Genomic DNA, 22039 nt, shown 5'->3' with positions numbered 1-22039 from the left:
GACTGGCCCGACCCGCGCTCTTCATTTGCTCCCAGCGCCTTGCAGATTTGCGGGGGGAGCCGGTCTACGGGCTCTAGCGCCCGCCAGGCCCGGCCGCGCAGAGGAGGGGGCGGAGGCTGGAGGCAGGTGGTGCAGTCCCTTGGCCCAGGGGCGCAGGGGGTGAGGGAGGCGGCTGCGCGCGATTGGAGGAGAGAGAAACGAGGGAGGGGACCCGAGAGAAACCCCCTCCCTTCGCGTTCCGAGGCTGAGGGCCCGGGAGACCCTCGCGCCCAGGCCACGCTGGAGAGATGCGCCTGGGCTGTTGACTTTGTCCCACCCCACCCCCCGCACCTCCCCCTTTGTTTTTGCGTGTTCTTTCTTGTGTGTGACTCTGTGTGTGTGCGCGCGCAGCGGTAGAGGTTCAGTACCGAGCTGCTAAACTGGCTTATATTTTTATTTTTCTCGTACTCTGGTCGGGGGAGAAGGAGAAGGGAGATGCTCTTCCCTGCCTCTCCCTTTCTGGGACTTGGCTACCTTCGCCCAGCGCCGAGTGGTGACTCGCCGCCTTCCTTTTGTCGCTCTGCTTCTCCAGCAGCCACGCTCGACTGAGGCATCCGCCTCCCATAACCAGAGCAGCATACCGGGCCACCCTCCTCCCTTCCTTTCTCTTCCCACCCACCCCACCTTCTTCCTTTTTTTAATTTTCAAACCTTTTTTTTAAGCCACCAGAAACTGCAGCATCCAACGCCCCTGGGGCTGGATCCCGCACCGTTGGGAGCACCCACGAAACCTCGCTGCATCTCTGCCCGTTCTGTCTGGGCCGCACACAGAGAAAGCGTGAGGCCAGGCTCACCTCGCGCCTCACCTCAGGAGAAACGGACCAAGTCCGGACCAAGTTTCCCCAAAGGGCCAGCCATGCTGAATCGCTCCAGATTAATAAAGACCTGGCCTGCCCGCCCCCACCCACCGGTTGTGTGCAAATCCCTGCGTTTGTTTCTGGCTGGGTAACGGGCTGGGGAGGATGGGGCGGAGGTGGGTGACAACTCGGATCCCTCTCAGGTTATTTGTTTTCCCTTCCACTCAATCCCTTCCTCCCCCACATCTCGCCTGCAAGCTGCCTCCAGCCCACGGGGGTCGACAGCGGCCCTGGAGCCCCCCAGCCCCAATCCATAGGGCCTGGCTTTCCCATTCATTATTGATCATATTTTATAAATCCAACGCCACACAATTTTTTCCACATTACCGGGAGCCGTGGGGAGGCTGATAGGCCATTGGCTGAGGGGACGTCACGTGGGCGGGGTCACGTGGTCCAGAGAGAAAAAGGGGGTCCTTTTTGGTGTAAATCTGGACTCTAATTCTGTAATATATCAAGGAATCTCGTAAAACCGACACTAAAACGTCCCTGCCTACAAATCATCCGGCCAAATTATGAGTTCATTGTATTATGCGAATGCTTTATTTTCTAAATATCCTGCCGCAAGTTCGGTTTTCGCTACCGGAGCCTTCCCCGAACAAACTTCTTGTGCGTTTGCTTCCAACCCCCAGCGCCCGGGCTATGGAGCCGGTTCGGGCGCTTCCTTCGCCGCCTCGATGCAGGGCTTGTACCCCGGCGGGGGGGGCATGGCAGGCCAGAGCGCAGCCGGCGTCTACGCGGCCGGCTACGGGCTCGAGCCGAGTTCCTTCAACATGCACTGCGCGCCCTTTGAGCAGAACCTCTCCGGGGTGTGTCCCGGCGACTCTGCCAAGGCGGCGGGCGCCAAGGAGCAGAGGGACTCGGACTTGGCGGCCGAGAGTAACTTCCGGATCTACCCCTGGATGCGAAGCTCAGGTAACGCCGCGCACCGAGCTGTCCCGAGCCGCAGTGGCCCGGGCACATATCCCGGAAGGCGCCCCCTTCCCGGCCAACCGCCCTTCTTCGCGTCCAGAGTGCTCCTGGTAGGAGATCGGCCCTGGGGACGCGGCCCCCTCTGAGCCGCGACACGGCGCGCCGCCCCCCTCCCATTTTTGCTTGGTGCTCTCAGACTCGCTCTGCATCCCTGGCGGATCCCTCTTCGCCGACGCCGCGGCGCTCTGAGCCCCCGGCCCACCCCCCACCCTTCCTCCCGGCCTTTTAGCTTTAAATATTTATCAGCCGCGCCGGCACGGGCTGGAGACGAGGCCGTTTGTCTTGCGGAGGAAGGCTGGGGTTTGCAGAGAATAGCCATTAGGGTCTCCCCGCCCCCCCTTCTCCTTTCCCCCGCCGGGGATCTCATCTCTGGGTGTGTCCCCTCAGCCCCAGCTTGGATGAGGTCTGGGGGAGGGGGCTGTAGCTCTGAGCAATTCTCCCCTCCCCCTTTCCTCCCAGCCAACCCGCTCCCCCATTATTCCCTTCTGGACAATTAGAGGTGGGCTCTAGAGGCCTGGCGGGAGGAGGGGGTGTGAGAGGAGATGAGGATTCAGTCAGGGACACAGGCAGGTGGAGAGGGGGGCTGAGGCCAAAAGAGAGAGGCTTCGACTCCCCAGTGAAGTTGGGAAGGGGGAGGCAGGAGAAGTAGAGAATGGAGCAGAGGCCTCATGGGGAGGCCAGCTGACTTCCTCAGGTGCCCTTCCTAGCACCCCTGGAGAACTGGCCAACAAGTTTTCAAGGGTCTTTCCAGAAGGATGGATGTCCTCTTGGGAGAGAAACAAGGACTCCAAGAAGTCAAATCAAGAGTTAGAGAGTGCAGGCCACTGAGGCAGCTACTGCAGAAACCCCAAGAGACCAGAGGCTCTGTGGGGGTCTCCTGACAAGCCTGTCCTAGACAGCTTTCTTTGTGTTGCCCTGGACTCCTAGGCCTCTCTCAAGATCCAGGAGACCCAAGATATGTGGTCAGAGGCTCCCAGTCCAGCCAGGGTTGAGGGCCAAGAGAAGCCCAGCTCTTATTCCATCAGTATTAGTGGTCACAGTTCCCATTACCTGCTCCATAATTCAACTGCCTTTCCAGCTGATTTATTAAAGCCCAAATTTTTCTGCTCATAAACATTTCAGCTTGGCTTTTATCTGACTTGAAATTAGGCCCTCAACCCCTCCTCCCACTGTCTCCTTCCTAGGAGGGCTGGCACCAGCACCTCCCCCAGCACAACCTCCCTCCAGCCTCCTCAGGGTTTGGGGCCTAACCTGGGAAGCTCTCCCCTGCCCGTCTGCCCCCACCAGCCAGGTACTGAGTGTTCCACCCCAGACCAGGCTGCTGTCTCTCCTCTCCTCCTGTGCCTTCCCAGAGGCCCAAAGATTGCTTTGGAGGGCTGAGTTGTCTGGGCAGGTGGGCAGGCAGGACAGCCTGAACCTCAGCCACTCATTGGAAAATAGCAGAGGGCAACTGCTGTCAGACCAACTCCACTGCGCCAAGGAAACCTGCAAATTCTCACCTCCTCATTCCGTAACAGGATGGGGGAGGGACAGACTGGACCTGTAAGGCGGTTTGTCTCCTTTTCTTTTTGCGAAAAGCCCTCAGGCCAGGCCTAGAGTCGCACTCCAGGGTCACTTGCATGGTTTTCCTTGTCATGGCTTATTCTCCACGCACTGACTTTTCTCCCGTAAATACTCTGCGCAGGGACCGACCGCAAGCGAGGACGCCAGACCTACACCCGCTATCAGACCCTGGAGCTGGAGAAGGAGTTTCACTACAATCGCTACCTGACGAGGCGGCGGCGCATCGAGATCGCGCACGCGCTCTGCCTCACAGAAAGACAGATCAAGATCTGGTTCCAGAACCGCCGCATGAAGTGGAAAAAAGAGAACAAGACCTCAGGGCCCGGGGCCGCCAGCCAGGACAAGGCCGAGGTGGAGGAGGATGAGGAAGAGTGAGGGACAGAGAAAGGGCAGAAGAAGAGAGAAGAGAAAGGGAGAGAAAGAGAGAGAGAAGCTCAGCTCTGGGAACTGAACCAGGAAACTCAAGTCAAATAGGAAAAAAAGCAAAAAACAAAACTATTTAAATGGAAAGCAGTTAAAATTCTTTTAAGGAGAGAAGGTGAAACTTTGGTTTCTTAACACTGAAAAAAATACTACCTATAGGAAAGTCTGTCAGGTCTGTTTTGTACTGTTTGGAAAGGACATCATCTACCTGTTCCGTAGCTTTCTGGAATTTGCCTCCCCCTTTTTTATGTCGCTAATTGTAAGGTCTTTGGTAAAATCTTGTTGTTTTGTAAGCTCCCTCTTTGATGCTGTCTTTGTGGTCTGTGGGTCTGGACTGTGTGTGGTTCCCTGCCTTCCTGAGCCCCCTGCCTTCCCAGTAGTGGCACTGAAGGGGCCTTAGGGAGCCCCCAGGACCCACCAACTAGCTCAAGTGTCCCCTCTGTGCACCTGGTCTGCCGCTGCTCCTTGCTCCTGCCAGCCCTGTGATCCTCTTTCCAGTCTATGTATATCTGAAAGATGGAGAAATAAAAGAAATTAAAAATAAACATATGTCCTGTTTTCTGTGTCTCTAAGGCTGGGAGTGGGTGAGAGATACTCATGCATACCGGTGCCCAGCTTCTGCTGCGGCTCATTTCTTAATGTGCTGGTATCTGCTCTCTTTTTCCTTGTGTTCCTTGCTCTGGCCAGATACCACACATATGTAGTCCCCCCCCCTTTTTTTTACACACATTGACACACATGCACACAATCAGTTACAGGCTGACATTGCACATAAATATATACCTTGTCATACAGAGTCACAAACACCCATATTCATTATGTTCACAAATAAATATACAAGCATTCACACATCCCAAACCCTTTCCAGAACACATGTATTCACATTCACTCACAAGTAAACCTACATTCACACTCACTCACAGACACATTTATATATACGAGGGTAACACTCACACATTGGCTTATAAACACACAGACTCACATTTGCCCCCTAGTAAACACGACCTTGAGTCCACATGTTCACACACATTCACAAAACCAAGCCAAACCAAACCCCAGAGTTCCACAGACCCTTCCTCATTCAAGCCTTCACACCAGGCTGTGGCTCGGCACCGCCACGGGGCACAAACATACAGAGCTGAAATCCAAAGTGCTAGGCCCCAAGCTAAGGAAGAGCAGAAGAAAAGGGAAGGTGACCACCCAAATCCGCTCCTTCTCCGGCCGGCGGGTGGGTGCGCAGGCAGCGTTGGGCACAGGCCGGGCGGGCGAGCAGAAACCTCCCGGCCGCCCAGACAGGCCTCCAACCTCGAGATGTTCCCGGCTTTCCGCTCAGCCCGCAAATATTTTCTGCAAGAGCTATTCGGTTATTTTATTTCAATTTATTTTACTTTCATTTAATTTACCTCATTCTAAATTGATCCACGGACCCAAGTAAAACTTAAAATTGGGGGAGAAAAAAATGACCACCGGGAGCGAGAGGCTGAGCAGTGCGAGTTAGCCGGCTGCTGTGGCCGCATCCCTGCCGCTCTGAGCCCGGCCGCCGGGCCGCCGGGCCTCCCAAGCTCCGCCGGCTGCCTCCGCGCTTTTCTGCCCACTGTCCGCGCTGCTGGCAATCTGGAAATCTTCTCCGGGGTACAGAGAAAGAGAAAAAGAAGAACATTTTGCGAGGGAGTTTACTTCCTTTCCTGAATTTGGGCGCTGGTAGCTCAAATCAAAATACCGGCGTATATCAGGCGACCTGGGAAACCCGGGGTGAATTTGGGTTGTTTGGCTCCAAAACATCCCCTTGATTGAGAAATACCGGAGGATGCCGTCTAGACCTTCGGAGCTGATTTTTTGTATTTATTCGATTATAAATCCTGGCTTATTTAAATTTAAAAAACAGGCATCGGGCACTGAAAGGGGAAGAGGACTGGAAGGAAGCAAGGATGAGGAGAATCTGTTTAAATTTGTAAGTAAAAGGCTCCTAAACCTGCGGTACCCACATTAAGGACAGCAGACCACCCTCTCCCCCTGCAGAGAACATGGGGAGTTGTCTTTGGGAACCTGGGCAAGTGCACATTTAGGCGAGAGGGCCAAGTGTCTGGGTCCGGCTTTGCTCTCCTTCAGTTCCTGGGGTGCAGAGGCAATCATTCGGTGGTTAGAGTGTCTGCCTTAGCCTCCACTGGGGCCACCTTACTTGGGACAAAAGCTAGGCCCTAGGGGAATCTGCGGCCCCCACACCCGCAGTGCTACAAGCCCTCACAGGTGGGGTCCTGCCGTCTATAGGGCTGGGAGTGAGGGGGGCATTCAGAGGGGGAAAGGGGGCTTTGACGCTTTCATTTTGCCCTGAGGCTAGTAGCAGCTCTGGACATTGGCTGTTGCTCCCAACTCAACCCCAAATTGCCTTAGAAAAGACCCTGTGTGGAGGTTTTGGGGTGAATTTTTACCAGAAAAGGACAGAGCTCCAGTGAGAATAGGGAGGTTCCAAAAAGAACCCCCTTCCCAGATGGATGCTTGTGCCTCCTCTATCTGATTCCCCACACCCCAAATCTCACACCTTCTCAGATTGGGGTTTCCCCAAAAATCGAGAAGGAGAAGAAAAGAAGATGGCGACTGAGAAAAGGGTTGCTGGTGGAGCAGCCATGAAGAAATGCAATAAATTCCTTGTTGTTTTATGAAAATTTACAACTTTGTGATAGAAGTTTATGAGTGGTTGAATCCAGCGATTGGCCAGCGCCGGTCATGTGGCCGGGCGATCGTGAACATGAACTTTTTATCATTTCCCTGGTGGTTATAATGCAGCATTCTTTTGGACACCACACCTAGGTCGGAGCACTGTCGTCCTTCAGGGCTCCAGCCTCTTGATATTTTTATACTTCAGTATCAGCTCGATAAAGCAAAAGAGAGAGAGGAAAACCAAGGGGGAGAGAAAAGAAGAGAGAGCGGGAGAGAGAGAGAGAGGAGGGGTGGGAATTACACAAAAGAGAGAACCAAAAATAATTTTTTAATTTCTAAGTTAATTTGCTTGCTGATCTGGGATTTTAGTCATCATGGAGAGGAAATGGACAATCTGCCCAGGACTGCAGCCTGATACCATTTTTCAAAGCCAGAACTTACTCCATTTTCTATGCAAATATCAGAAAAGCGAAACACCCTCTCTCCCAAGTCAGAGAAGGGGAAGCAACGGCTCTCAGGTTGGGACAATATTATCTGGAAGATGAAGAAACCGAACGCTCTTCCCCGCCCCCCTTTCTCCCACCCCATTCAATCGGAGGAAAGAAACCCCAAGGTCTGCAAAGGTAAGGGAGATTCTACAATTTTCTTCTTATTCTTTTGCATCGGTTTTGTAGGGGGTGGGGCTTGGGTTTGTCTCTCTCCCCCCTCTTCCAAGACAGGGCTGAACCCCACCTCCGGGCGCTGCAAGGAGAGGCTTCCTAGGAAATTCGGTGGCTGAGAGGGGTGGTTGCTTCCTGGAGGAGAAGCAAGGCAAGGGAAGACGGTCGGAGGAACTGAAAGGGGCCACGGAGGCGAGCTCTAAGTGGCCTATTTAAGCTGGGAGAAGAGGTTTAAGTTAGAGGGCTGCGGAAGAAAGGATAGGGGGGTGTCTGGACTTGGGGTGCCGGCATAAAGCCGGTTGCTACGGCCTCTGTGGGTTTGCACCCCCTCCCCCTCCCACCATCTCTCCCTTGTTCCGGCCTCCCCCAATTGCCCCGGCGCAGTTCTCTTGCCCGGTGCGGGTACGGGTATCCGTGGCTTTCCGGCACCGTTGGCACGAGGGGCGGTGGCGCTGAGAGACGTCCTGGTCTCTGGAGGGCCTGGAATCTCCGTTGAGGCCAGCGAGGGCGAGCAGGCGGCTAGAGAGATACAGAAAGAACAATTCACGGAGAAATACTCATTATCTCCCTTCGGAAACATTTCTGAAATTAAAAGGCTGTGGGTGGAGGCACCCAAATTGAGGGAGACTCCCCCCTCCTCCCAAGAAGCCTGCCTGAATATGCTCAGATCTTTGGCCACTCCCGTAGGAGGGAGGCTCGTTCTGCAGGGAGACAATTTTGTGGTTTTTAACGCTGTAGGTTACAGCGTGTTGGTTTCTGTGTAATACTGGTTCTGTACCTTGTGTTTTACTGGTAATGGGATGTGTGGATTTCTGTGGAGGAGAAAATTGCCATGTGTGTCTGATGTGTCTGAAACGTTTCAAACTTTCCTGGATCCAAATGTGGTGATTGTGAAGAAGCTGTTTAACACGTTGTTGTTTTAGGTATGGAAACAAAAAAAGAAAAATAAAGAGAAGAAAATTAAAAGAAATTCCCATTAGGGGATTTGATGGTGTCTGGACTAGAAAGCTGCCTGGCACTGAGCTCAGACAGCTAGTCTTGTCCCTCTGGCGCCTGATTCCATTCCCGAGCCAGGCCTGGGGTGGGGGGCGGGGGGTGGGGGGAGGGGGGGTGGGGGTGCGGGGTAGGGGGAGCCGGGAGAACCGTGGGGCGGGAAGCCTAGATTCCTAAAGTAGCTGGTGGGGTTGAAGAAGGCGCCAGTCGCTAGGTGAAGACTTAAAAATAGAGAGGGGTTCTGGGGAAGCTGCCAGCTGAGAGATAAGGGACTTAGGGCTCGGAGAGCAGGAGAGACTGTGATTTAGTTTGGTTTGCAGAAATAGGTGATTGCTTTCCTCTTTTTAGGGACCAGATGCAGAGATTTCAATCTCGGGTCTCTGGTGGCCCAGAGATTGCAGGGTCTGGATGCGCATAGGGGAATACTGGCCTTCTCAATACTGAGCTGTGAAGGGAGAGAACCACTTGTGGCGCAGGGGGCGGGGGGCGGGTGGCACAGGTAGATGCCCTCGAAGCAGGCCCAGTATGGGTGCCTGAAGGGACCCCCTCGGCTGCGAAGCCAGAGAAGTTCTCGGCCAGCACCCGCGGCACTCGGAGCCTATTCTCAAAGGAAAAATTCCCCAAACCTACCCAGACTATAAAGGTCTTTTTCTCCTGTAGTCTTGGCGGGGTATAAATCATCCCTTAGACAGTTCGCTCTGACCCAAATTATGCGGTTTGCTGCCATCTACCGTCCGTTTGGAGACATGCGGCTTCGGCGCTGCCAGCCCGGCGACGCTGCCTGAACCCGGCCCCACGCCCGGAGCCCCCAAGCCGCTCAGGTTCGGCGGGATTCTGGGAACTTTCAGCCCAGATTATCACATTCCCCTGGATCTTGGTTCCAGCTTGCCCACATGTGGATTGGAGAACGAAGATCCCTCTCTCTTGTCAGGCCCATCCCAGCTCCAAACCTGGCGGCTGGCTGGGGGAAGCGGCTTTTTTTCTAGGGCATATTTTAAAAGGAGTAATACTGCATCTGGCGGGCGCGGGGCCCTGAATCAAAGGGTTGGGGGATCAGAGTCGACCCTCTCCCCGCCGTCCCCGCCAAACTCAAGAGGGGATCACGAGGGCCGCTAGGAAGATCCATCCGAGGCCAAGGCTGTTCAAGGTTTATTTGGTTTTCTTTTCGGCCAAGGGAGGGGTCCTGCAGGGGAGGCGCCGGCCCGGGCAGTTCCACTCGGTTGTCAAAAGACAAACCGAGTCTGTGTTCTCCGGGTTGACTGGTGGGTCTTGCCAGTTCCTTGGCCGGTTGAGTGTATGGTGAAAGAACTGAACCGAGCTTTCTGGAAATTGTTGGTGTCTGCAAGTGAGTGTGTGTCCCCTTCCCCATTTCCAATCATTTCAAGCGAAATCGACACAAACATGCTTTGGGAAAAAGCGGGGAGTGGGGATCAATCATTAAGGAAGCAAACCATTGTAATTTCCGTTCCTGCCCGACTCCTCACACCCGCTGAAGCCGACTGCTTTCCCAGGAGGGGGTGGCGAGGGCGAGGGTACGCGCCGCTGCCGCCGAGTTTGAATATTGGCCCGTCTCACGGGTTACTGATTAGCTCGAGCTTTCAAGCCGCAGGAGGAAGCTCTGGCCGCTCTTTTCAAGGTGCTGTGGCCCCAGTTCCTGGGCGGGGGGCTCCAGGAAATTGCCTCTGGTGCCAGGCAGGCCTAAGTGTTACGGGGTCTGGAGCTGGAGGAGCTGCCGAAGTCGAGGGGCCCAGCGGTACTAGGGGCAAACGCGGGGTCTCTGCGGCCCGAGCCTCTGGCGCCTTGGGAGTCTGCCTCGCAGGAGAAGCCCTTTCAGCTCTTCAGCAGAGAGTGACTTTCTGGCGGCTGGAAGGCCCGGCCCAGTGCAGGGGCCCCCAAGGGAGTGCTCCCTGAAAGTCTTGGGCCCCTCGGAGGTTTTTCTTGCCGACAATCGGAAGGACAGATGGAGAGGGGAAGGCGGCTGTATAGACGGTTGAAACCTTTAAGGGCTCTTAGGGTGCTCATGGGCCCCCGGGGAGAGGGAGCTGAGGGCCACTGCTCCCCCCTCCAACAGAGAAGATGCCATTCATTTGCATAATGGAAATGTCTTTGTACCTTGCTTTGGAGGAGCCAGTTTTAAGGCAGTGTTCCTTGTAAACTGTTCTCAAAGATTGGGAGAGGCCACACTGCTCCTCTGGGAACATATATGTTCCCCAAACCCAGAGAATCATGGAATCTAGAGGAAGAATTGGGTTGAGATGTTTGAATTCACCCCATCCCAATCAGAGTTGAGATTGGGGTGGGGGAAGTTGCCCACAACTCTTAAGAGCCGGGAGTGGGAGGGAGCTTTGCAGCTAAGAGGAAGTGGGAAGCCTGGACAATGTCTCAATACCCCTCCCCTCCAAACACCTACTGGCAAATATCCTTCCTGAGATTACCCGTGCAGGAGAATTCTACTCTGGAGCTGAACACAATTTCAACATTTACCGGGGAGCTGGAATGTGTGTACGTCCACAGGACCACAGATTCACAGCTCAGGAAATTACAAGTCCTGCCAATGGGATTTCTATACAATCCTTCTGTTGTGTACTCAAGACTTAGGACACATTTACATCCACCTCTCCATACACACACCTCCTTGAGCAGGGAGAGACACCCCAGACCAGCAGATGGCTGTGCCCACTGTGTATTTATATGTTCCCTCTTGGACACAGACCGAGGACGGTGGATGCAACCACAGACAGATTCATAGAGATCTGACTCCAGAAGTCAGGCAGCCTCTGGCCCAGCCCTGCTTGCCTGCTCTTTCTCCCAAACAAACGGATCAGATGAATAAACGCTCATAAATACCTCTGGGCTTAGATAAGAGCGATGAGGCGCTATTTCCTTTCATGCCCGACTCCAGGCGCCCAGGCCCTGCCTTTGCGGCTCCATCTCACGACAGGCAACCTGCAGAGGTGAGGTTAATTTGGGGCTATGACTCTAAGGATAAGGCGATTGTTTTCGTGCTTCTATCATAGGGGAAGTCTTCATCTCTCACTGAATCTTATGTTATCCAGTCTTCATGGGAAAGCCCATACCAAACAGTCCTACTTTGAGGACACTGTGACCAGAAAGGAGGAAGGGAGGGCTGAGGCCCAAGGCCCAGCCTCAGTAGCAAGGAGGAGGGAGGTACACAAGGCATTCTCCCCACCTTGCTCCTCCAGCCCAAAAGTTCTCCATTCCTTTCCAGGAGTGGGCCTAATCACAGCGGGATTTGAGCACTTATGACTGCATCATTAGGAGGCTAGAGTTTATTTTTTAAAATCTTGACCACCACCCCCCCGCCGAAGAGGGGCTAGGAAGTGGTTGATGGGACAACCAGGAATAGCCACTTAGCAATGAAGGCAGAGTGGAGAAGTTGTCCTAAATTTAGGGAGCCTTGTGGGCCACTTTGCAACAACCAAGTTCCATCCCTGGTCACTAACCTCAATCCTTTACCACTTTTCCTAGTGTCTTGTGCCATCTTCAGTGGGCAGATTTGGCCTACAAAAAGGAGTCCAAAGAACAAGTCAGAGAAGGGTCAGCCTGGTCCCTTCATCATCAGGTTTTGTCCCACATTCTGGCCCATTCCTGGCCCCAGGTCCAAAGCTTGTCATTCTTTATGAGCTTTAGAATGTTGAACATACACTGTGCTTCAGTCTTCCAGGCTGGTTCCAATGCTCATTTTCCTAAAATAAGAGTCAGAGATATATACACTCTCTCACACCAAAGCTTGTAGGCAGCAGGCTGGTAATACATATATGAGAGGTGGGAGGGATTGTAGAGATGCTGAGAGACAGAAGGGTAGTGAGCATCTGGAGAGGGGATACGGAATGATAGTGGTAAGCTGCCTGCTGCGGCCCCAGGAGAATCCAACCCTCCCCCTTTTTAAAATGAAACAAAAAACGTCTTGAGAAAGAATTAATTAAAAAAGAACTGTCAGCTTCTGGAGAGACCTGGAAAAGGAGCGATGGCTCCTCTCTTCCAACTGGTTTCTGATTGTCTCCAAAATCAGGAGGGTTTGAGGACCTGAAACTGGAGGAGGAACAATTTTCTTCCCTGTAGTTACTGAGGCACATTTGATACCTAAGAATTTGTAGCCCAGGATATTCTAATGTCTTTTGGGGTAGGAAGTGGGGTGGAAGGAAGATTGCAGGCAGGATAGGGATCAGACAAACCTCTCACCCCTCCTCTCCCTATCCCCCTCTTCCCAGTGCCCCTTCCTGTGCCAAGAGCAAGCAGTGCATACTAGAACCAGGCAAGATATCTTGGGAAGCGGCAGCGGTAGCCTTCCGAGAAGCTCCTAATCTAGCCGCACAGCAAAAGGGAGAAGCTTTTAGGCTCAGACCCTCCTCCCAATTCCCAGTCTTCTGGGTCTTCTGGCCTGCCTCTCAGACTACAAGAGCTGTAGAGAGGCAGGAATAATAAGCCCAGGCTTGGAGGAGATGGAGTAGGTCTGAGAAACAGGAAAAACAGTTTTCAAAACCTGGGAAGGAGACGGTTTCTTCTTCGTTTGCTTCTCGATTTCTGAAAGCGATGCTAATCAGCGGAGAACTCTTCTCTCCTCCTACCAACACGAAACCCAAGAAACCAGCCTTCTCCTTTAGTTCTCTTCTAGGGAGACTGAAATTCCAGATTCCTAGATATTTATCCATCTTCCCTTGAGGGAATGGGGCTCAAGCAAGTCAGGGGTTAACTTTTCTGAAAACACAATTAACTTTTTCCTATTCTGCGTGCGGAGGGGAGGGATATATTTATTTAATCACTGGAGGATGGGGTGGTCTCAATCCAAGTGCTCCCTCCTCCCTCAAAGGCATAGACGCCTCTTTCGCAGATCCTACGTAGGTGGAACGGGACGCGTTGTGCTGTTGGGGAGAGAGAGAGAGAAAGCAGAAGGAGAAGGAGGAAAAAAAGGTTGATAGGTTTGTGCGCGGGTCCCTCGCGCGGGCTGCGCTCCTCCTGGGTGCTATTTGACAATTCCTGCCTCTGCCATTGGTCAGTGTTGGATCAGATGGTTGTATTTCCTTCTGGCCCTCACTGGCACCTCGCCATCCCCCCTCAGCTAAAACCCAATCTCAGATATACTACTAATAGGCGCGGCGCTCGGACTATAAAACACAACAAATCATAAACCCGGCGGAGCAGCAGCGGCCGCGCGCGCCTCCCCTCCCAATGAGTTCCTATTTCGTGAACTCCACCTTCCCCGTCACTCTGGCCAGCGGGCAGGAGTCCTTCCTGGGCCAGCTCCCTCTCTACTCGTCGGGCTATGCGGACCCTCTGAGGCACTACCCTGCGCCCTACGGGCCCGGGCCCGGCCAAGACAAGGGCTTTGCCGCTTCCTCCTATTACCCGCCGGCCGGCGGCGGCTACGGCCGGGCAGCGCCCTGCGACTACGGGCCGGCGCCGGCCTTCTACCGCGAGAAGGAGTCGGCCTGCGCGCTCTCGGGCGCCGACGAGCCGCCCCCGTTCCACCCGGAGCCGCGGAAGTCCGACTGCGCGCAGGACAAGAGCGTCTTCGGCGAGGCCGAGGAGCAGAAGTGCTCCACCCCGGTCTACCCCTGGATGCAGCGGATGAATTCATGCAACAGTGAGTGAGACTTGCTGAGGCCGCCGCCGACCCCCGCGGGCTCCCTCCCCCCTAGAGTCAGAATTAGAGAGTCCCCCCACCCAATTCTTCCACGGAGAAAGCCTCTTGGGTTGGAGCTTAGGGAAGACTGGGCGCCTGCCTCGATCTCCCGCGCTGCCCTCACGCCCTCAGGAGTTGCAAAGTTTGCAAAGTCCCAGATGTACTCCGAGCCAGGGGGAGCGAGCGGGTTCTCTGCGAGGGCCAGGCAGCAGCCGAGATCCGGGTCAGGGAGGCAGACAGAGCCCGCGCAGCCACTGGCTGGGCTCTCCCTGGCGCCCCCAGCTCTGGCCCGGTCCCCCACCCCAAGACTGTTCATTAAAAACGGAGTACGTCATGGGAAGGGGGGCGGCGTGACGCTGGCGAGGGAGAGTTGAGTCTGTCCCGGACTGGTTTTCCCTGGGGGTCGGGGGCTGGGGAAAGAGGAGGCACCCGGAAAGGGGTGGTAGTCAGAGGGGAGGGGGAGAATAAGGGGAAGAAAGAGAGGGAGCGGGCGGAGTCGGAGAGAGGGAGAAGCAGGCGCCGGGGTCTCAGGTTGGATATTTGTCGGTCTTAAATCCCAAATTGATGTCCATTAACGGGACACGAAAGTGAGGAGCCCTTAATGCTGACTACGGATCGATCCACGTCATTACAGATTAAGGGCCGGAATCTGTCACGGGGTGGTGGGGGGGCCAGATGGAAAGAAAAGATGCGTCTAGGAAGAGACACACCTGGCCAGTGCTTCTCCAGCCCCTCCCCCTAGGCTCAGGTGGGATTTAAAACTGCTCCTCCCATCCCCCCACCAAGAATCTAGACAGAAGGCAAAAGCCTAGGAGACCCGGAGAGAATCTGGAGGGGGCGCTGGAGGAGTGAGGAAAGGGGGGAGCAGGGAACCAGGGAGAATGGAGGGCATCCCGGGACAGGCTAGGGTCCCCGTTTGAGGGTCGAATGGGGGAGGGGGTTCTGGCCTTGGTGACCCCAGGCCTCAACATCTCCTCTCTGCGTAACAGGTTCCTCCTTTGGGCCCAGTGGCCGGCGCGGCCGCCAGACCTACACGCGCTACCAGACGCTCGAGCTGGAGAAGGAGTTTCACTACAATCGCTACCTGACGCGGCGGCGGCGCATTGAGATCGCGCACGCCCTGTGCCTGACGGAACGGCAGATCAAGATCTGGTTCCAGAACCGGCGCATGAAGTGGAAAAAGGAGAGCAAACTGCTCAGCGCGTCTCAGCTCAGTGCCGAGGAGGAAGAAGAAAAACCGGCCGAATGAAGGCGCTGGCAGGGGGCGGGGGGACGCGAAGGGAGAGGCCTGCGGGGAACGGAGGGCAGCGAAGAGCTCCGGGGAAGGCTCTGCGGGCGGGGGAGCCTGGGGACCTGGTCTCCAGAGCGCGACAGGCGGGGGCCCGCGCTCTCCTGGACGCCCCCGCCCGCAGAGCGCTCGCTGGGCGCTGGGAGGCCGTGCTGCCTGAGCCCAGCCGGCACCCCGGCGCCGCCTCCATGCCCGCACAACCGCCTCAGCCCGAACAGGCTCCCGCGTGAGAACTGAGGACCGGACTCACTTGATGTTTCCTGGAAGCAGAGCAAAATGCTCTTGTCCGTGTCGCGTCTCATTTCGTCCATGTCGCCCGTGCACGGTTCAATGGTAGATTCGCAGTCCCCTCAGCGGGGGCCTCGAAGACTCCCTGACCCCAGACCTCTCTCCCAGCCCCTCCCCAAAGCCACTGGAAGGAGCACATACTACCTAGAAGTAAGAAGAGGAGCCTCAGAAGAAAACAAAGTTCTATTTTATTAATTTTCTATGTGTTGTGTTTGTAGTCGTGTCTTAGCTCTGGACGTGAAATACTTCGGTAATAATATTAATATTATTAATAATGATAATAATAAAGACGTAAAACCTCACTGCTCAGTCACCTCTGCTCCTCCCCTGCCACTCCCCCACCCCCACCGCCACCCCTGCGTCCCGGTGCCGGAAACTCTGCAGCGAAGGCCGGAGCTCTGGTCGGCCCCAGAGGGCCAGACGCGACTCGGAAGTTACAGTTGAGATAAAGGCTGCAGCGGTCCGGCCCAGGCTCCAACGCCGCCCCTCGCCGGTGCTGAGGCTGACAACGGCCTTTTCTGGTGCAGAACTGGGGGACGGAGAAGAGTCGTTCCCCTATTATTCTCTAGCTTTTCTTCGTTTGTCCGTGGCAGGAGGGAACGCCACCGAGGCCCCCTAGCCGGGAGCTCCTGCAGAGACTGAGCCAGGCGGGTCTCTGTGCCTCAGCGCTGGGTTATGTCCGCAGGATCCCTGAGGCCGGTGATCTTTGGCCTGCCCACATGGCCTGATTTCCGCCGGCCTTGGCCCTCGGCTCCTGGCCTAAATTGGGGCCACCGGGTGTCTGTCTCCCTGCCCACAGCTGCAGTCTCCAGGCGTCCCTTCCTGCCTCAAGTAGCGGCTCAGCGACAAGTAGGGGGATGTGAAGCCGCCGGCAGGCGCCTGGGCGAAGGGCAAGACTTTCCCCCTGCTCTTCGGAGACCTGAGGGCAGGAAGCCAGGTGATGGGGGCAGTTTGGTCACATCCCATCAACTTTAACGGACCCATTCTATCCCCACCCCACCCCACCCCACCCCCACCCTCACCCTCACCCAGGCGACAAGATGAGGGGACTGTTTTCCTTTCTTCCTCCTCCCTCTCTTTCCCTTTTTTATTTTTAAAGAAAATAGCCGTCCGGCAGAGGGGGCCCAGCTGTGGCGGTCTCTGGCCGCCAAGCGCACTCAGCAAGGCGCTGCTGGTCCTCCGAACTCCTTTCCCTTCCCGGGAAGGCGTGAGCCGCCCGGCAAATTCTAAAACTACCCAGATGCCAGCAAGGGGTCTCAAGTAGGGATTCCCAAGGCAATAATAGCAGGCAGTTGGTGAGAAACCGGAAGGATTCTTCCTTGATCCCATAATCTCAGGACCACGTTTACAGCCAAACCCGCGTTCCTGATGCGGTGGCCTCTACTGTTTTTCTCCCATCTAAGCCACTTAGCCCCAGCTGGGCTCTTCTTTGGGGTCCCTATCCTGTTCTGCCATCCTTCCGTCCTGGGCTAAGGATGAGGAAGAGTATTTCAAACTTCTCAGGGGGCCCGGAGAAGCGAAAGTTTCTCCTTCGAACCCTTGGCTTTGCCCCACGGGCTTGGCCTGGATGTTGTGGATGGACCGCTGCAGCCGGGTCAGGAAGCAGACCAGGCCGAGCTCACAGGGGAAACCCTTTGCAATAATTGTTTCTCACACACATCTTTCAACCTCTCCCCCATTTTTGCCCCCAACTCGGAGACTTGCAAGGCCCGAGTAAAGGAAGAGCAAATCAAGCTTTGGTCACCTTCAGTTAAAATAATAATAATAACGACGACGACAGGGAGAAGTACCGAACGATAAACTCCACTTACGAGAAAGTGGGTAAAGGCTTAATCGGGTTTCTCCTCTAAAAGACTCAACCCTTCGGGTGAGCCTGGGCCGGGTTTCTTTCTAGCCCGGCGGTTGTACGGAGCCAGCAGGGAGGCAGTCGTTGCCGCCATGGCGGTCGGCGGCCCGCGCTCCCGCCGTTCGCCGGGAGGTGGCGCGCTCTGCTCAGAGGCCGCCGCCAACCTTCTCCCTGTTTCTCCCCCTTCTCCTTTTTCCCCCTCTCTCGGAGGCTCGCATTGAATCGGCCCTAACGATTCTCGGATCGTCATTATTTGTAACCATAGAGCATGAATTACCTCTTGAGGTCATCAGCGAGAATTTACGACTGGTCAACAAAAGCACGTGATTCCCTAACGCCCCCCCATCCCCCTTCCAACCCCCCCCCCCCATATTTGGCCGCATACATAGCAAAACGAAGTACAGTGCATCGCTATAATTCATTAATACATCATAAATCGTGAAGCACAGGGTTATAACGACCACGATCCACAAATCAAGCCCTCCAAAATCACCCAAATGAGCTCGTACTTTGTAAACTCCTTCTCGGGGCGTTATCCAAATGGCCCGGACTATCAGTTGCTAAATTATGGCAGTGGCAGCTCTCTGAGCGGCTCTTACAGGGATCCCGCTGCCATGCACACCGGCTCTTACGGCTACAATTACAATGGGATGGACCTCAGCGTCAACCGCTCCTCGGCCTCCTCCAGCCACTTTGGGGCGGTGGGCGAGAGCTCGCGCGCCTTCCCTGCGCCCGCCCAGGAGCCCCGCTTCAGGCAACCGGCGTCGAGCTGCTCCCTGTCCTCGCCCGAGTCCTTGCCCTGCACCAACGGCGACAGCCACGGCGCCAAGCCCTCTGCTTCGTCCCCCTCCGACCAGGCGACCCCGGCCAGCTCCAGCGCCAATTTCACCGAAATAGACGAGGCCAGCGCGTCCTCGGAGCCTGAGGAAGCGGCGAGCCAGCTAAGCAGCCCAAACCTAGCTCGGGCACAGCCAGAGCCCATGGCCACCTCCACAGCCGCGCCCGAAGGGCAGACTCCGCAGATATTCCCCTGGATGAGGAAGCTTCACATCAGCCATGGTAATTCTCGCTCTCGCTCCTCTTTTTGTCTTCTCGGCTTTTCCTTCTCGGCGTTTGGGGGTGGGGGGAGTCGGCGAGGAGAGCTTGGCTTTTCCTCAAATATAGATTTCTTTTTTTCGGAGGGGGAGAAGACTCTTAAGAGGGTCCTCACAGCTCGGGGGGACAGAGCCAAAAGAGGGCTTAGCTGGGGGGTTGAAGAGGAGTGTTTTTAATAATTTGTTCCCAGATTTCGCCTTAGGTTTTATTTGCCCAGCTGTACTAGCTTTAGGATGAAGGATGGGGTTTATGTAACATGGGGAAGGGTCCTGCTTGTCCCCGAAATTTTGAGACTGCTTTTAGCAGAGGAGGGGCGAGCAGTAAAACGAGCTTTCCAGGGCAAAAGTGCAACCGTTCTCCTCCCTCCCGGGGTGAGCGGCCGCCTGAGCCCAGCGAAGGGTGAGGCACAGGGAGGGAGCCAGAGACAAAGCCGGGCGCCTTCGCTGCGGGCAGAAGTGGGGGCTGCAGGAGAAGGGGGCATCAGAAAGCAAGCTCGGATGCGGGCATCTGGAGTGGGGAGGATCGGAGCTGCGGTGAGCTGGGTGCCGGGGACGCCTGGGTCCTGCTCCACGCCCCCCTCCCACCCAGTGCCCCCTCCCTTAACCAGAATAACGCGGCCTCGCCGCTCTGCTCTGTCTACTCCAGACATGACCGGGCCGGACGGGAAAAGGGCCCGAACCGCGTACACCCGCTACCAGACCCTGGAGCTGGAAAAGGAGTTCCACTTCAACCGCTACCTGACGCGGCGGCGGCGCATCGAGATCGCCCACGCGCTCTGCCTGTCCGAGCGCCAGATCAAGATCTGGTTCCAGAACCGGCGCATGAAGTGGAAGAAAGACAACAAACTGAAAAGTATGAGCCTGGCTACAGCCGGCAGCGCCTTCCAGCCCTGAGCCCGCCGGGAGGAGCCCGGGCGGCCCAAGAGTTCATGCCGCCCCCAGCCCTGGCCCCTCCAAGCCTCCTCGCGCTGCCGCCGCCCGCTGGGAACCGGTTCCCACGAGCCTGCCTCAGCCCGGGCCTTGTGTTACGATTTTTCGTTTGGTCTTAGGTCTTCCTGTGGCTCCCTCTCTCCTGGACTGGTTAATCTTGTTATTATTGTAATAATAATGATAATTATTATTTTCCCTCCATACTCCCCACTCCCCTGCGTTCACCCCCAATCCGCCAGTGTTTCTGAATGTTCGTGTCTGTGGTTGCACTCCTTCCCCCAGGAAAAAAAGAAACTCGCATGTTTAATGTGAACTTTCCCCTCCCCATCTGTGTTATAACTTATTTATAAAAGGATGATCGCTGTATTTTGAGTTTCAGCTGGAAACTTCTCTAAAAGGGGCAGCAGTTGAGGTGGGATAGTGCCGCAGCGCGGGCCCAGCTGAGCTGGCCTCGGAGACCGGGAGTCCATGACTGTGTCTCTTTCCTCCTTCCTCTTCCTCCTCTCTCCCCACTCCCAGGCCCAAGTTTCCTAAGGCTTGGTCCTGAGGTGAGAGGGAGCTAAGGGGGACCAAAGGGGTGATGTTGAAAAGAGGGAAGGTACATAGTGAGATTTAAGTTCCAGCCGCCTGGGTAGGCCCCACAAGGCCTGGTCTGGGAGCCTCAGAAAACAAAAATAATCCTCAGTGTAACACGTCTTGTGTATTTCTCTGTGAATCCATGGGTCTGGCATAGAGGGCCCAAAGCTTGTAAATATGGGGATGGTCTGGGTCAGACCTATCCCCTCTTCCCTACCCATTTCGATTCCAAGACCATTTGTAGTGAGCGAGTGGATGCTGTGCTACGTGTGAAATCTGTCTTTGCCGGGCCTGTCTCAGTGATTCGCTTTTGGTATTTGTTTGTAGCTTTCCTTGAAGTCAAATAAATGTCTCCCCTCCTCCACTGCCCTTCCACTTGTCTTTTCTCCGGGGGCCTGCCTCTCCCATCACCAGACACACCCTAGACCATTCTTGGTAGATCTGGGGTGTGGGGAAGGGAGAGTAGGATGCTCCCCAGCAGCCCCTCTCAGCCTTCTGAGTCTCTGCTTAGTCAGCGGTACTTGGGCCAGGGGACAGGCTTTCATGCCTGGGGAACTGAAAGGCCCAGAAATCCCACCTGAAGCTGGAGCAAGGGGCGAGGGAAAGGCTGAGCTGGACTCCACCCTGGCCTTCCACCAGCTGGCCGGAAAAGCCTCTGGAAACCTCTTCAGGAAAAGTAATTTGGGCCTAAGCCCTAAGCAGGCCTGCCCAGCCCCCTTGTCCCCTAGTCTAAATCCCAATTCAACCCTGTCACCCAGTAGGCAAACCCCCCTCCAAAAAAAATCAGCTCAGTTTCAAAGGTTTCCTCTTACCCTCAGTCTTCTCTACATTTATCAAGGGCTTCCTCTCTCCGGGGGCCCAACTGACCTGCCCTCTTGATTAGGAGCTGGGATCCCTCCTAGAAGGCCCTTGGTTTCCCCTTCAGCCCAACTGGCCCAGGGCCCGGGCCCAGGCCTCTTCCATCCAAGTCAGCCTCCACCCTGAGTACAAGAGTCAAGTCTGGACACTTACCCAGTCCGTCCCTTCCAGCTTGGCCCAACTTCTTACAGGGCTGGGGGGGAGGGGGAGCTGGTGAGGAGGCAGCCGAGGGTCTTGGAGGCTCTATTGGGCCCTCTTTCCCCCATCCCCCTTGACTTTGTCCCCCTTTGTCCATAGCAAACTATCCCAAAAGTCGCTATGACATTTAGATGTCAAATGGATAGGGGTTTTATCTTGAAGTTAGATCGTAAAAATCGCGGAGAAGTCAGACAGATACCCCTCACTGGCTCGAGAAAGTCACGTGAGGTCCATAAAGTTAGTTTTATGGTTTTGGGGAGTTGACACCGCGCGGTATATTTCACATTCTCCAGAATGTTAAGTGACACTTTAACTGCTCGCTGTGGTGGGGAAGGGGGCAGAGGTAGGTGAGCGCTCTCCGGGCCCAGAAGGCGGTGGTGTGGCGGCAGCCCAGGCCCAGCTCTCCCGCAGTAAGTTGCTTCCAGCTTTCGCTTTTCCCCTTGAAATTGTGGGGCTTGAAACTAGGGGAAGGAAACCGTACCTCCAGCAGGGCTATAGGGTAATAAGGGGGGGAAATTTAGCCTGGTTTTGCACCAAGTTCTGACCAGCTGGGTGTCTGAAGTGGGGCGCCTAGTTCAGTGTGATAAGGCCTCCGCAGTCGTCGGGTGCCTGGTTTTATTTGCAGGAGTGCTTGACTCTTTGTGGGCAAAAGGCTTGTGTGGGTTCCTTCAGTCCTCTTGGAAATTTAGGGGGCAAAAAGGAAGGGTGTGTACTGCTGACAGGAGGGCCCCATGTTGAGGGGGGCACTCCACTACTGGGCATCTTCAGACAGATGCCTCCCCACCCCCAGGAAAGAAACTTTATGACATTCATTTGTCAGGGGTGTGGGGGCCGCAACTCTAGGCACTTTTATCTGGATACATCTGAGCTGAGAAAAAGCCTGGGGAAGGCTAAGCAGCTGCTGTGGGCTGCCTTACACTGGCGCACTCTCTGGCTTTTAGATCTTTAAACCCATGAAAGGGGGTACCTGGGTTCTCCATGCCTTCATCAGGGCTATCTGGAATGGGGAGCGGTGCGCCTGCCTTTGCACCCAACTTCAGACTTTTGGTTCCAAGCCAATCTGCTGACTTGACTCTATGTAGGGTCCTGAGGTCCCAGTGGGGAGCAGACAGAGGGGAGCATTTCCCTCAAATCCAAAACCTAATTCCAGGCCAGGA

General features: G+C 55.3%; 3 protein-coding genes across 4 annotated transcripts; all 3 read left to right on the top strand.

Moving 5' to 3' along the window:
- The first annotated feature begins 1267 nt into the window (after nucleotides 1-1267).
- On the top strand, nucleotides 1268-4395 carry HOXB7 (homeobox B7). Of its 2 annotated transcripts, none has more exons than XM_040245616.1 (2): nucleotides 1268-1807; nucleotides 3549-4395. In XM_040245616.1, the coding sequence occupies exons 1-2, from the start codon at nucleotides 1408-1410 to the stop codon at nucleotides 3800-3802; spliced, it is 654 nt and encodes a 217-aa protein (XP_040101550.1). In that variant the 5' UTR covers nucleotides 1268-1407; the 3' UTR covers nucleotides 3803-4395. The 2 variants fall into 2 exon arrangements, with proteins under 2 accessions (XP_040101550.1, XP_040101549.1); XM_040245615.1 differs by having other exon boundaries at nucleotides 1289-1914; nucleotides 3549-3997.
- Nucleotides 4396-7684: 3289 nt separating this feature from the next.
- On the top strand, nucleotides 7685-15682 carry HOXB6 (homeobox B6). The gene is made up of 2 exons (XM_040245614.1): nucleotides 7685-13765; nucleotides 14794-15682. The coding sequence occupies exons 1-2, from the start codon at nucleotides 13351-13353 to the stop codon at nucleotides 15051-15053; spliced, it is 675 nt and encodes a 224-aa protein (XP_040101548.1). The 5' UTR covers nucleotides 7685-13350; the 3' UTR covers nucleotides 15054-15682.
- A 792-nt stretch (nucleotides 15683-16474) lies between these two features.
- Nucleotides 16475-20190, top strand: HOXB5 (homeobox B5). Its single transcript, XM_040245605.1, has 2 exons — nucleotides 16475-18285; nucleotides 18967-20190. The coding sequence occupies exons 1-2, from the start codon at nucleotides 17724-17726 to the stop codon at nucleotides 19212-19214; spliced, it is 810 nt and encodes a 269-aa protein (XP_040101539.1). The 5' UTR covers nucleotides 16475-17723; the 3' UTR covers nucleotides 19215-20190.
- Nucleotides 20191-22039: the final 1849 nt, after the last annotated feature.

The sequence above is a fragment of the Oryx dammah genome, unplaced genomic scaffold (genome assembly GCF_014754425.2).
Source record: "Oryx dammah isolate SB20612 unplaced genomic scaffold, SCBI_Odam_1.1 HiC_scaffold_8, whole genome shotgun sequence".
NCBI classification, from domain to species: Eukaryota; Metazoa; Chordata; class Mammalia; order Artiodactyla; family Bovidae; genus Oryx; species Oryx dammah.
This window is presented reverse-complemented; position numbering and strand designations above follow the sequence as displayed.

What these genes read in the sequence shown, in the direction of transcription:
- HOXB7 (XM_040245616.1), top strand. Translation starts at nt 1,408, where the DNA reads ATGAGTTCATTGTATTATGCGAATGCTTTATTTTCTAAATATCCTGCC. An exon ending in CCCCTGGATGCGAAGCTCAG is followed by an intron (nt 1,808 to 3,548) that starts GTAACGCCGCGC and finishes TACTCTGCGCAG; the next exon opens with GGACCGACCGCAAGCGAGGA.
- HOXB6 (XM_040245614.1), top strand. Translation starts at nt 13,351, where the DNA reads ATGAGTTCCTATTTCGTGAACTCCACCTTCCCCGTCACTCTGGCCAGC. An exon ending in GCGGATGAATTCATGCAACA is followed by an intron (nt 13,766 to 14,793) that starts GTGAGTGAGACT and finishes TCTGCGTAACAG; the next exon opens with GTTCCTCCTTTGGGCCCAGT.
- HOXB5 (XM_040245605.1), top strand. Translation starts at nt 17,724, where the DNA reads ATGAGCTCGTACTTTGTAAACTCCTTCTCGGGGCGTTATCCAAATGGC. An exon ending in GAAGCTTCACATCAGCCATG is followed by an intron (nt 18,286 to 18,966) that starts GTAATTCTCGCT and finishes TGTCTACTCCAG; the next exon opens with ACATGACCGGGCCGGACGGG.